Source organism: Gobio gobio (assembly GCF_949357685.1).
Source record: "Gobio gobio genome assembly, chromosome: 25".
Lineage (NCBI taxonomy): Eukaryota > Metazoa > Chordata > Actinopteri > Cypriniformes > Gobionidae > Gobio > Gobio gobio.
The window spans coordinates 31612730-31627926 of record NC_137121.1 but is presented as its reverse complement, the minus strand read 5'-3'; the positions used below and the strand labels follow the sequence as shown (position 1 = coordinate 31627926).

At 39.9% G+C, this 15197-nt stretch overlaps 1 protein-coding gene across 1 annotated transcript in view; it reads right to left on the bottom strand.

The window, feature by feature from the left end:
- Positions 1-515: 515 nt before the first annotated feature.
- Positions 516-15197, bottom strand: part of ccdc136a (coiled-coil domain containing 136a) — a gene marked incomplete at both ends in the record, with an annotated part of 30950 nt that continues 16268 nt past the window's right edge. The window contains 5 exons of the mRNA XM_079808802.1: positions 516-521; positions 7823-7954; positions 8039-8318; positions 11453-11564; positions 14853-15155. Of these exons, the coding sequence (XP_079664928.1) occupies positions 516-521; positions 7823-7954; positions 8039-8318; positions 11453-11564; positions 14853-15155 (833 nt within the window). The remainder of the gene's footprint in view (positions 522-7822; positions 7955-8038; positions 8319-11452; positions 11565-14852; positions 15156-15197) is intronic.

The window sequence follows — 15197 nt, the reverse complement described above, 5'->3', positions numbered from 1 at the left end:
AACATCATTAAAACTTGCTAAACTAATATAAAGTACATGTGAAGTATTATAGGAAAAATGTAACAGAGAAAATAACAGAGGTGAGCGGTCACTGCTTTTGAATTTTACCAAGAGCAGTCATGTGCGATCCAGAACAGGCTGGAACTTCTTGTCTTGGTTATTATTGCAAAAAGACAAAACGACACACACAAAAAAACAGAACTCCAGATGTTATTGTAGAGGCTGTGATGAATGCTTATCATATTGATGTCTGTGGTTGTCATCAGGGGAGAACATATGTAAGAAAAAAAGAATCGCCATGTTAATAATCTGACACACATTATTATACCAAAGTATTTCCTATAGTCATAGAAATATAATTTGTTAAAATAAACTGTCAACAAAATAAATAAATAAATAAATAACAATATGACAATGTCAAAAGTCATTAGAAAGCATAACGTTTAATGTTACCTTTTGTTCTTTATACGATATAGTTCAGACTGCCAGCCACAAATCAATGGTTTTTATGAGCATCATTCCTAGAAAGGAAAAGAGAAAACAGTGATGATGACATGATAGACATGGAGACTGATAGACTGTTAGATATGGAGATGTTGACTGACAACAAAGGCAACGACTGAATGTGCACTATATTTAATATATATTTATATATACCTGTTTAATATAGATTGTAATATTACATTTATTGTAACATTTATTTATGGCAGCGGCTATTTGCACTACATGTAAATAGCGATAGATGCTATTTACACCAAGAGAAAATAACATATTTTCTTAGCAATAGATGATATTTACACTAAGTGCAAATAGATGTAGATGCTATTTACTAAGTGAAAATAGCAATATATTCTTTGCAATATGTGTAAATAGTAATTAGATGCTATTTATACTTTTTGACAGATACATACTATTCACACCTCAGTAGTGTTGTACATTAACAGGATGCAATAAACACATTGTGTAAATGATAATATTTATTAAAATTTTTAAATGGGTGCAGCATTAATGGGACAATAAAAGCCCTCCCTATCATCTACCCCTAACCCTAACCAATAAATAGTTTTATTATTATTAAACATTTCGTTAGGTAATTTATTTCCACTTTTAGAGCATTTTCATAATTTTTATTGAAAGTACATGCCTTTCTGATGTGATATGTGATGGGAAAAGGAAGAAGAGCTGCAAAAGGCGGATTCGAACCCGGGTCGATCGCGTCAAAACCTTGTTCCCTGAGTCTTGTGCTCTACTGACTACACCACTGAAGATGTTTAAATGTGTGTCTTTTTTAATCTTGTTTGGCCCAATCAGGCATTGTTAGGCAGAGATAGTGCAAATAGCACTTGCCAACAAGGCGCACTATTTGCACTTGGTGTAAATAGACACTGGCATTGTTTATTAATTTATTTTTATAATACAGATTGAATGATCAATACAGTTATCCAGTTCATGCTAAAAGACAGTATATAAATAGCTACGAATATTCACCTAGCTACCTCACTGTGTAGAATATACACCGACCAGGCATAACATTGTGACCACCTTTCTAATATTGTGTTGGTCCCCCTTTTGCCGCCAAAACAGCCCTGACCCGTCGAGGCATGGACTCCACTAGACTCCTGAAGTTTACTTAAGTTTATTTTCTTTCCGCTGAGTCTCATGTTCTAAGTTAAGTTTCGCCGCAAAGCTTCGTTCAACGATTCTAAAGCACAGCGCGCTTCAACTTTAAACAACACCCACGAGACTTTCCATCCAGCCGCCAACACGCCATGTGTGTCTTGGCTTCCTTGTCAGCGAATTAGAATCCCTGCAGCCAGGACCAAGGAAAAGGGAATTCCCAATTCAAAGACAACACAAGACACAAACACAAGTAACCTCCAGATTCTAAACTGAACTTGTGCAATTGATATCAAATGTAATATCCCCGCCTAAGAAACGATAGGAGGGTTAAATTAATGATCAATGGTTCATTCAGGTCATGTGTTATGCATACAGTATATTGCTAGGAACTTGGGATTTCATCATTTCACTCTCTTAAAACTCATTCTTTCCTCACTTTCTTCCTTTCTGCAATGTGTGGGAATGTGTGTGTGTGTGTGTGTGTGTGTGTGTGTGTGTGTGTGTGTGTGTGTGTGTGTGTGTGTGTGTGTGTGTGTGTGTGTGTGTGTGTGTGTGTGTGTGTGTGTGTGTGTGTGTGTGTGTGTGTTTGTGTTAGATATTAGATTTATGTGTTAGAGTAATCAGTAAAGTTTTGCTTATATTTAAAGATAAGTGTTCTTGTGTTATGTGCTTATGAATTTAATGTCTTGAACTGCTGATCTATGTTACCTGGCAGTTAAATAGTGTTTCACTATTGTTTGGAAATTAATAGTTATTGCACGCTCAAATGAAAGCTGGATCAGTCATTTGCTCTGCCGTAAAATAGACTCTTTCAAAATTCCCTATGAAATAATTAAAGGGTTACTTCAGCGATTTAGCATTAAGCTTTGTATCAGTAAAAAACTTGGTAGTATATTCAAATTATTGTAATTTCCCACCTCATGTCTCCCTGAGACGAGAGAATTAGGCATTTTATTTCTGGAAAAATCCTCAGATGACGCAAATATCTTCATTTTGCGTCATCAGTGGATTTTTTTGTCCAGAGGTTAAAGACTACAGCCAGTAGAAGGAGCTAGTTCCACATGTTATCAACCCGCACATAGGGGAGGGATCTCACTCACAGAATGTAAATGCGCACGGCCGCTGCCGCTCGGCTCGGGCATTAATAATGGAGCGGTACTGAGCAAAGTAAGTGTTTCAACATTTCAATTAATTCCTATGAAAGTTTAGCTTCCATAGGCATGATCTGAAAATGCGCCAGACTGGACACGCGTCGTGAATGACTCCTGACTCCTGCTGCGTCTGTGACGTGACTTTCGTTCGGCTCACTCACACTTTATTGAAAAGACACGTTCAGTTTTTAATTTTAGTGTCTGTTCTCTAACTGAACAAAATGATTTTATTACTATGAATATCAAAACAACGGTGGGAGCGGTGCCGCGGTGGGCAGGTGATATAACCAGTAGCCGTGGCTTTGGGAGTGGCCTCGTAGGGCAGCGAAGCAAGTGCATTCTGGGAGTTGTTGTCTTTCATCCACATGAGACAAAAATACATTTTCTGTCTTATCTCGGTCTAGAAGGCACCAAACACACAGTTAAAGCAGCCAGAGGGAAGAAAAAAAAAGTAAAGTTAAATGTTTAAGGGTCAAGAGCCCAACTAAAGAAAAGACTCATCTCCATCATGGTGACTTCAATTAAACTATAATTTTCATTAAAACAGAAATGACAGAAATAAAGTCAGTCTGGTTAGTAATGTGTGAAGCTGGTAGTGCTGTTTGTGGAGTTGTTTAATCCTCCTCTGCTGAGATCTTCAGAGATTTAATGTTCTTCTTTTATCTTCTGTTATTTCATCTAAAGCTGTGGCTTAAGTCAATTGTAGTTCTTGTGTTTCTCTTTCCTTCTGTGATTCTGCTCATTGTCATCAGGTGTTCATATTGAATGCTCAATCATCACATAATTAATCTCTTAATTAAGTAATTACTCAACTGCAAAATATATTAAGAATCATTTACAAAAAATGTATATTAGTGTACTCAACTGAAATGAGCTTAGAGTACTCATAACTGTTGGTTTTTAAACTCAAATTATTTAAGGTAATAAGTTTCTTCAAATGTAATGAGTTTGCTTAACTCATTGGGTTTGACTTTGTGTGTGCTATTGTGAGCTAGCAGTAACTAGCAAGCTCTCTGAGTTAATTTAAAGTTTGTTATTACTGTTGTTTTACTCATTATAGTGAAGTTTTAGCTGTAAAAAGTATTTGAATGCAGTGTAAAGTTTAATTGGATATTAAAAAATATCCTTGGTTTAGTGGACTCAATTAAAATAAGTTCAGAGTACTCATAACTACAGTTTTTCTTTACTTCAATTAAGTTTGTTAAACTCATTTTAATTGAGGTAATCAGTTTCCTCAAATTAAATGAGTTAGCTTAACTTGTTGGGTTTTACAGTGCGGGTGCTACTGTCATTAAAGCAAAAAAAGGGACATACTAAATATGGAAGCCAAAGGGCAAAGGTGTCCTTGACCTTAATGTTTAATCATGTGGTGCGCAGAGTATGATAACATGCAAAAACAGGTGAAGTCATCAACCTATTGGTGAGTGATGATCAGGAATAACGATCGTCGATCTTACTTCTTTTACTGTCCTTTGGTGGGCACGCAATCATGTCTAAATGAACATGCCCCTCGAGGTCTGTTTCCTTTGCACCTGTCACATCCCACAGCTAACGTTTCATTGAAATCATCACTTGCTGATACATTGCTAATGATTTCACTCGCTCTCTGACACACAATCTCCAAACTATCTGACCTGCCTGATGTCTGTAAAGTAGAAGAATGAGACTCTTTAATTTGGACATCTGGCCATCTTTTAATACAAAAGTGTTGAGCAAAATGACTTGTATAAAGGGATAGGGTTTTGTTTAAATTAATATTTACATTAATTCTATGTGGACATTAAAATTATTTGTCAGTGTGTAAGCACGCTGAAATTTCGCTCCAATGAACGGTAACGAGCTGCGGTTGAAGGCCGTTGTGCGTTTGTGTTTCCGCTGGGCAAAATGGATTTAATTATAACATTCTTTATCTGACTCCATTTATTATAGTGTCGAATTTAGGATAGAATGCCAATTGGTTGTTTTGGTCATTTATATTAGTCACACATTTAATCATTCCGTTTTAACCTTTTGTTGCAATTATATTGTTTCGTACTGGAGATATTTAATAATTACAGAGTGATTCAGAAAGGATCAAAATGTAACAATTTTATTAACAGTCAGGTAAATATATAATGCCAATTACATAATGAATTTAAAGATAATTCATACATAACATCAAATATTCCGAAATAGCCTAAAGAGTGAAAGATTTCCTGACTTTTTGAATATTACGTAACACAGAGCGTTTTCTATGTTACGGGCCAATCTTGTTAATAGTATTGCGCCATTATCTTTCTGCTCCACTTCCTTATATTGCTCAGACCAAGACAGAGATCTCTTTCAAATAGAAACACATGCGAACAAAGGTAATTTACATTTAATCACTGTCCCCTATGACCTGCATTGACAAGACCAAATGGCTCCAAAAGCCACACCCACCATAATGAGTAAAATATCTCTAAGCTCTAAAAACTCTCATTAACTTCTTGTATACTTATGTGGTTATGAGATTTTTGTACCATTCGCATTTTAAAACGATATCAAACACATATAATACTGTATAGTGAGAATTGACATTAAATCCAATAGATTTTGGGTATATTTCAGTGATCTCCCGAGAATCAGGAGTTTGGGGGAAGTTTCAGGTAAAAAGAAATACATGTAAATTAGAGCCATTCTCAGTTGATTCACTCAGTGGGAAGTAGACTGCGAAAAGTGTCTTCTCAGTGAGCAATTGTCTTTTGCCAGACAATCTGGAGTTATGCAAATGTTCACAGTCTTTCAAGTGCAATTATGAAACGTGTGTTTAAAGAGAGTTCATTTTTAAAAGTGCCCATATTTGTAGAAATGGTAAAACTTTAGAATAATGGTCCATCATTAATAGGTAACAATGCAGGAAGTAATGCATAGTACTACATTAACACTTTAGCTACTATAATTAATAGAAACAAGCTTAACTAATCAGTAAGTAATTTCAAATTTAGGAGATAGTTCCTTGTTGAGTAATCAATAATTACTGAATGATATTGGCCTCATTAATAACTATTAACTAACTAATCAATTATAAAGAACATTATTGTGTGTCTGAGACGTAAAATCCAACCGTGATTCTAACTAAAACTTTTTTAGTTAACTTTACTTAATGTCTTAACTTAATTGTAAAAATCTAGTAATCTGTACTATTCACATACTATAGACCCTTTTCACAGACTGTGATGACGCGTTTTAACGGTCATCAATATCGTAAATCCTGCAACGTTTTTTGTATTTTCATTTTTAAAAATATATATGTAAATTTTATAACACTAATACTTTGTATTGTATTACTTTTGCATCAAAAAAGTTACCGCTGCTGTGAGGCTGTTTAGTAGTAGCGTCTATGGGAGTGATGGTAAAAATTAACATATTTCTCTCTTTTCACTGCCGTTATCAATCTCACTCTATTTTTTCCATCTTTTTGAAAGTTGTGAAATCACTACTGTGGCGTTTTTATTTTGCTATGTGAGCAAATGGCCACACACAAAAAATATTTAATGTATTCTCTCATTCACAGCTATAATATTTAACCCAACTATGATGACTTCCGCTCTGAGAAACCCGGAAATGTGAAAAGGGTCTATTCCTTGTTCACTCATAAAACCTAAGCTAAGATTAATTGATTGGTTTGAGTGCCATTTTGTGAAGCCAAAAAAAAAAACATGCACCATTATGGGGATCAATGTTCACTTTTGTTGGGCTCTCTCTTCCTATTGATGCAGCGATACAAGAAATCACAATTATTTGGTTTCAAATGAAGATAAGTAATAAATAGCTTGCTGACTATAAATAACTTCTGACTGAATAATTAACTATAGTTAATGATTTAGTCATAAAGGTCACTTTTTAAAATTAAGCTATGTAATTTTTCCATTTATGACGTATAATGATCGTTTACAATTGTATTGCTAACACTTACGTCATAAACACCAGTGAAACTTTCAATGGGTTGATACAATCCATATATTTGTAACAATATCTTGCTGTTGACCGTGCTTGAGTCACACACAGACTTCAACATTTAGCATCGAAACAATGGTTGCTGTACTAAGTCAAGAGTAGATCTAAATTATACTCTCTACAGTTCTTTTTAGTTACTAGAACTCTTGTGTATGTGAACTATACTAACTGCATTTGTTAGCACAACATACTATTCCTTTTTCACTTTACTTGTTTTTTTTTAAGGCAACCGTTTTGCATGCTTTTGTTAAGCAAGTCTAACTAATTCGATTTTACAGTGCATATTTACTCTGAATAAATTCATCACTTATCACTCTAGTGTTACCTAGCTAGCCTACTATACAGGAACTACTAGTGATCTGGACCATTATTTTAAAGTGAAAAACATCTATTTCGCTTTAAAATAATGGTCCAGGTCACTAGTTCCTGCAGAGTGACTAGGTAACACTTGAGTAATTAGTGAGGCACTTTATGACCACGTTGAGAGTAAAAAAAGACAATTACTCACATCTCAGATGTGATGTGTAAATGTTAATGTTGTGATTTGTAATGAATTAGTAATTCTTTATAATTTGTCATAGTTACCTATTATAGTTATGCCAGTCTCATTCAGTAATTATTGATTAACTAATAAGGAACTATCTTAGTCCTAAATTTGATTTTACTTACTGATTAGTTAAGCTTGTTTCTATATTAGTTAATAGTAGTAGCTGAATTGTTAATGTAGTACAACTCATTAGTCCTGCATTACTTCCTGCATAGCTACCAATTAATGATGGACCATTATTCTAAAGTGTTACCATAGAAACACCCATAAATGTTTTGGAATGATGGAACGTTATACGGTTTGTCGGTCTTCATCAGTTGTAGGCATACAGTGGAATTCAGTTCATTTACACCACATTAATCACAATTAAATCTAATGGTTCCTCTATATTTCTATTCAAAGATATTATAATAGCCAAGATTATAAATGTATAAAATCAAAACTATACCTAAAGTCAGATATTATTCAGATGTTATTTTCAGGTATATATAAATTTGCCTACTTTTATATACTGTAACTAATGTACCTCTTTTACATCCGCAGCTCTCTCCAGCTCTTCCCTGCAGCGCAGTAACTCTAGCTCCAGTTCAGCTCGCTCCTTCTGACTGGTCTCATACATTTCCCGCAGGTTTTGTAGTTCATTCTTTAGTCCATCACACTAACAGACACAATTAAGCAAAATGTACAAAACACATTCTTAAGAAAACTTTAATAATTGAAAAACTGATATCAGAGCGTTTACCTCTCGCTGCACATGTGTGGCCTTATCTTCTGTCTGTTTGAGTTGATCTCTCAGTGAGAGGATCTCTGAAAATCCTCCTGTCCAGCTGGTGGGGGTGATAGGTTTGCCTTCAAATGATATATTCTTCTGGATACCTGTATCCACCAGCCTGCAGTTGGAGCCCATCTGATTCACACTCATATAAGAACCTCCAGTTTCCGTCTCTGTTCCACACTGCAGGTATTTTCCCTCTTCTGTCTCTTCTTGTTCTTCTTTAAGACATATGTAGGAACTGTCTGAACTGTGACATAACAGCCAAAACAAGATGCAGAATTACAAGAGAAACATCTACATGTTAGTGAAAATTCTTTGTGATGTATTGTGATGTATATCCAAATGAACTGGCTCCTGGAATGAGAAAAAAGTTAGGGCAGGACTTGATTTCGTCCTCTGGAATTGATTGGATCATTGAAAGTTGGGTGTTGCTAAGTAAATGGAGGCAGATGTGAACAAGTGATGCTCACTGCAGAGCCAAATGACGTCCAGCTCCCCCTCTCTGGATGTAATGGGGTGAAGCTTGACCTAGTTCAGCTCCACCTCTGTGGACCTCATGAGTGGAGTTATGTTTTGGGGTATGGATATGGGTAGGGTTAGGGTGTGGTTGGATTGCCTAGCTTCACCCATTACGCCTACCAAGGGGGAGCTGGACATCAAGCTCCACCCACTGGCTCTGCAGTGAGCAGCTTGTTAGTCTGAATGCCAGTTTGCAGTCAGTTGCGGAGGATATTTAGTCCTGCCCTCGTCCGAGGGAGAGGGGACTGTATGAATTTTAAAAAATAATTATGTGCACATACTCTAAAAAAAGCTTTTATTTAAGTGTTTGTGTATATTTTGTGTTACCCAGCTCCTGGGTCAGATATAACAACCAGATGTTTGGGTAGTTTTTCTGTAACCCAGATCCTGGGTCAGATGTAACAATCCAGTGTTTGGGTAGTTTGTGTGTTACCCAGCTCCTGGGTCAGACGTGACAACCCAGTGTTTGGTTAGTTTGTGTGTTACCCAGCTCCTGGGTCAGACGTGACAACCCAGTGTTTGGGTAGTTTGTGTTACCCAGATCCTGGGTCAGATGTAACAATCCATTGTTTGGGTAGTTTGTGTGTGACCCAGCTCCTGGGTCAGATGTAACAATCCAGTGTTTGGGTAGTTTGTGTGTTACCCAGCTCCTGGGTCAGATGTAAAAATCCAGTGTTTGGGTAGTTTGTGTGTTACCCAGCTCCTGGGTCAGACGTGACAACCCAGTGTTTGGGTAGTTTGTGTTACCCAGATCCTGGGTCAGATGTAACAATCCAGTGTTTGGGTAGTTTGTGTGTGACCCAGATCCTGGGTCAGATGTAACAATCCAGTGTTTGGGTAGTTTGTGTGTGACCCAGCTCCTGGGTCAGATGTAAAAATCCAGTGTTTGGGTAGTTTGTGTTACCCAGCTCCTGTGTCAGACGTTACAACCCAGTGATTGGGTAGTTTTTTTGTTACCCAGCTCCTGGGTCAGATGTAACAATCCAGTGTTTGGGTAGTTTGTGTTACCCAGCTCCTGGGTCAGACGTGACAACCCAGTGTTTGGGTAGTTTGTGTTACACAGATCCTCGGTCAGACGTAACAATCCAGTGTTTGGGTAGTTTGTGTTACCCAGCTCCTGGGTCAGACGTAACAACCCAGTGTTTGGGTAGTATTTGTGTTACCCGGATCCTGGGTCAGACATAACAATCCAGTGTTTGGGTAGTATTTGTGTTACCCAGATCCTGGGTCAGACATAACAATCCAGTGTTTGGGTAGTTTGTGTTATCCAGCTCCTGGGTCAGACGTGACAACCCAGTGTTTGGGTAGTTTGTGTTACCCAGATCCTGGGTCAGACGTAACAATCCAGTGTTTGGGTAGTTTGTGTTACCCAGATCCTCGGTCAGACGTAACAACCCAGTGTTTGGGTAGTTTGTGTTACCCAGCTCCTGGGTCAGATGTGACAACCCAGTGTTTGGGTAGTTTTTGTGTTACCCTGCTCCTGTGTCAGACGTAACAACCCAGTGATTGGGTAGTTTTTTTGTTACCCAGCTCCTGGGTCAGACGTAACAATCCAGTGTTTGGGTAGTTTGGGTTACCCAGCTCCTTGGGTCAGACGTGACAACCCAGTGTTTGGGTAGTTTGTGTTACCCAGATCCTGGGTCAGACGAAACAATCCAGTGTTTGGGTAGTTTGTGTTATCCAGCTCCTGGGTCAGACGTGACAACCCAGTGTTTGGGTAGTTTGTGTTACCCAGATCCTGGGTCAGACGTAACAATCCTAGTGTTTGGGTAGTTTGTGTTACCCAGATCCTGGGTCAGACGTAACAATCCTAGTGTTTGGGTAGTTTGTGTTACCCAGATCCTGGGTCAGACGTAACAATCCTAGTGTTTGGGTAGTATTTGTGTTACCCAGATCCTCGGTCAGACGTAACAACCCAGTGTTTGGGTAGTTTTTGTGTTACCCTGCTCCTGTGTCAGACGTAACAACCCAGTGATTGGGTAGTTTTTTTGTTACCCAGATCCTGGGTCAGATGTAACAATCCAGTGTTTGGGTAGTTTGTGTTACCCAGCTCCTGGGTCAGATGTAACAATCCAGTGTTTGGGTAGTTTGTGTTACCCAGCTCCTGGGTCAGATGTGACAACCCAGTGTTTGGGTAGTTTTTGGGTTACCCAGCTCCTGTGTCAGACTTAACAACCCAGTGTTTGGGTAGTTTGTGTTACTTATTTCCTGGTTCAGACGTAACAACCCAGTGTTTGGGTAGTTTGTGTTACTTATTTCCTGGTTCAGACGTAACAACCCAGTGTTTGGGTAGTTTGTGTTACTTATTTCCTGGTTCAGACGTAACAACCCAGTGTTTGGGTAGTTTTTGTGTTACCAAGCTCCCCTGAGCACTTGGTGCCCTAATGCGCGTGGTGGGAGCAGCAGCACTGGTTAAATTACAGTACATCAGACTTCACTTATCACCTGAAGATAGTAAGGAGAAATGACTGACAGGATGATGTTGGAGGATTTGGTGCAAGCTTCACTGACACATATCTTATTTTGTGAAATGTGTGGTCAGTACCACCACTAGATTTTATAGAAAGGTTTTGTCCTTACTGGAATGTGAATCTCCCTCCTAACTCTGAATGGATTTGCCAGGCTGTGCTGTAAACTAAAGCATATTTGCAATTTCTTTCAAAACAAAGAACTGGGGAAAAGGTCCCAGTTTCCAGTTTCAATAAGAATTATGTCAACACCGGAAAGAGAATTTCAAAAATAGTTTGTCCAAAAGTTGTGATGAATGCATTAATTCAACAATTGTACAATTTTCACAAATTCCAGATGTTAAAAACTCCCAGAACTGGAGAAAATTGAGTATCAAAAGGTATAGTTGCTCACCTCCTCTTTTGTAGCATCTGCAATCTATGAGTCAGTCTGGTGTTTTCATCTTGCAGTGCATGGCATTGTTCCTTCAGACTCTTACATTCATCCATCATTTGACCCACATCACCTTATCAAGTAATGCAAGAAAGAAAGCTATGAGCTTTACATGGGTATTAACAACTAGTTCATGTTTATAGAAAGACACTTTATGCACAAAGCAACCAACAGTAAGAAATTAGTACACCAAAAACAGGACAAGAAACCAATAATTGTATATTTGACTAAAGTGAGTGCAAGAGATTTTTTTTTTTAATCATTATTTTTGTATTGCACCTTATGTGAGAGTACAGTGCTTACCCGAAACCACCTTATTTATATCTGCTAACCCTATACCTGCAAATAACAATTTAATTATTTACAAAACATCCCCACAAATGCTTTCACTCACTCTGTGACTGATACATAGTACTTTTCTTCACCTCTTTCTTGGCCTTACATTGACTGGAACAATCATTCCATCCAGTGGGATACATGTAGTCATCCAGGCTCTCAAAAGCTTCAGTGTCAGAGTTTACTGCATCTTCACATAACAATGACAATGACCCACACCATCTGCTATTCTGCAGGAGCTCTTCCCGCTGGACACTGAGTGCTGTAAACGTTTCTGAAATGCTTCAGGGTTCCACCCTTTATTAAAACTAGTGTGATTTATGGTCATCACTGCAGGACGCTAACCAGCTTTAGAAATTAAGTGAATTTATCATGCATTGATTTGATGATGTCAACATGGACATTAGTAGATGTTTCAGACATTGTCTAAATAAAAACATCAGCACATTACATGGAACAAAAATTACAATTATTTGAACGGATTGTGTCATGACAACTCTCTGAGTGTTTGGGTATGACAATGTTGATATATTTGGTCTTGGCGGAATAGATCCACCTCGCTACTGCTGCTTTTATTGCTGCTCCTGCTGCTGCAGAGAAAGTACAGGACTTGCTACTGCCAATACATACACAACACACTGCTGTGAGCAAGTAAGACATGCTGCTGCTGCTGCTCTACAATAGAGCGCACATGAATTACCCGTAGCAGATCTATACAGGTGGAGCTGGGGAAGGTGGAGGGTTTCTGAAAGCGCACTGCATTGCTAAAGCAAATGCTACCAGAGTATTTGAAGGTTGAGCGCGCAAGCTCATTGGCTACTGATACAGCAGGAACCAATCAGCTGTGCCCTAAGGATGACGATGTGATTACGAGAAGGTAGTTAAAGACCAGATTATCAGAATCCTCGTTTATGTTGAGATTATCAGAATCCTTGTTTCTAGCTTTTGGGACCAGGCTTCTAAAATTATTATAAATGAACAGTGTTCCACTGTAACATGTATGTTCTGTGTTCCCCCTTCATTGTGTTTTTGGTTCAGTTCCTGTGACCTTTAAGCATGGTTGTTTATGTGTACTAATGGGGGGTTCTCATTGTTTCCTTCTCCAACATTCCTGCAGTTGCCCTGCTATGCCTGGAGCAGAAGGAACACTCCCTGGAGTCACACACCAAGGATTTTTTGGAGTTGGCGTGCCTAACGCACTATGCCAATCGCTCGCTCTGTGTGTTCAACATCTCCAGCCTCAGCGAGCCGTCCTCGTAAGGATTTCGCCGTCTTCGTGGAGTGGGTACTGGTAAATAATAACTCGCCATTTACCATCGGCCCTGCTGAAGATGACAGCATTACCAGTCCCACTCCACTGCCGCCAGAGACCAGCCATCTACCACTGACCGCGATCGGCATGATGGAGTTTCCTGTGCCCACCGCTGACTGTGGAGACCAGCCTGCTGCGATGGACTAGCCCGAACCAGAGAAGAGGTCTGAAGGAGTCATTGACTTGGAGCCCGGACTACTGCTTGAGTCTGATCAGGTGCGTGAGCCGGCAACATCGTGCTGAGGGAGTGCTTATGGGCCTGGAGGGCAGGGAGGAAAGCCCCGCCCACAACCCTGACACGTGGATGTCTTAGTTAAGGATTCTGGAAGGTATTCCGAGGAACTGAAGGACATTTTTTAGGTACATTTAATGGACTTTTTGGAGAATTTATTCCCAGGCCCCCTGTTTCTCCGGCTTCTCCTGTCTCTCCAGAAATCCCACCCAGCCTCCCTCTCCCACCTCCTCAATAAGCCACTTCCTGAGTCCCGCTACTAGCCTTCAGCCCCTCTGCAGCTCTGATTGACATTGAGGACCTGCCCATTGTCTTCCAGCCACCAGCTTCATCCAGCACAGAGGGTCCCCAGGCTCTGTGCCCTTCGCTCCACCACGGCATGTCGACACATGCTCCTCCCTCCTTTGGCTCCCCTGGAAACCACTGGCCATACGGCTTCTCCAGGCTCCCTCGTCCCTTCGGCTTCACCTTGGTCAGCCATCACCTGCCTGCACCTTCGGCTCCATCTGGCTCCTGGCAACGCCTTCCCCCCGGGTTCTTCTTCTTCTGTCCCATTGGCTCAGCCTCTGTCCTCTGATTATCCATCTTCACCTCAGACATCTTGCCGCTGCGGCTCCACCTCGGTCTCCAGTACCATTGGTCTCACATGGGCTCATCAGCATGTCATCTCCACCTCTGTCTCCTCCTTCTACAGCTGCATCTCTGTCGGTCGTCCCCAGGGTACCTATCATCAAGTCGGCACCATGGCTCCTCCCGCCTTCAACTCCACCCTGGGGCCTCGTCCTGGCTGGTCCCTGACTCACATTCACACTCTCTCCGGTGCTCAAACTATGTTTCACAACCAAACACACTTGAGAAGTGACAAGCAAACAACGTGAGATCACGTGTGCGTCAGACAAGTTCTCGCGCGAGACTGAAATTGTTATTAAAAATGATAAACTGCAGAAAGTTTGCGATTCAAATTGTCTGTGCGCTGATTTGCAGCGAATTTGCAGGAGGAAAGAGAACAAATATTATGGGGGAGGAAATGGTTGGGGAGACAAGGAGCAAGGATTGTGTTCTGCAAAGAGAGTTTGAGGTAAATAAATAATTTTGCAATGTGCTACTGTTGCGGCTGGTCAAGCATTGATATAATTATAAATATGTCTATTAAAATACTGATATGCTGGTCTATAACTCCTGCCTGAACCTCCCGCTGCCCTGTATCTTGCTTTGTCATTGGCTGTCGGTCATCACCGATGTATTTTTCAGTCAAAACTATATATATATACATGGCCGACTCACCTATGTTCCTCGACAGTTTTCTGCATCCTACCACCCTGTTTTAGTTTATTATTTTTCAGTCATTTGTTTAATACATTATAATAAGGTTCTCACAATTGTTTATGTCAGTACTTGGTATAAAAGTAAAAAGGTTCACTTTTTTCTACATCTTAACACATCTGACTAAAAGCTCTTTTAGTCTTGTGTTTTGCTCTCACCCTCTTTCCTCTGCTGTTGACGGAACTGGCTCTTCATCTCTATTTCTGCTCGGAGCGTGACGATCTCCAGCTCATACTCCTGTCCAGTGTTCTCCAGTCGTGAGATTTCAGCCCGTAAACGGCAGAGCTCCTCCTGCAGACTGGCGATGTCATTCTCCCTTTCAGCCGCAGACTCCTCCGCCGCCTGCTGCAGCACCAGAACCTCCTCCTGTACCGTCCGCAGTTCCTCCTGCGCTTCCAGAAGCTCGCTCTCCTTCTCCTCCTCTAGACTGTCCATCTCTTCCTGAACAGAACGAAGCTGGGCTACAGGGGTTGGGAGATAATAAGAAACGTATGACTTTTACG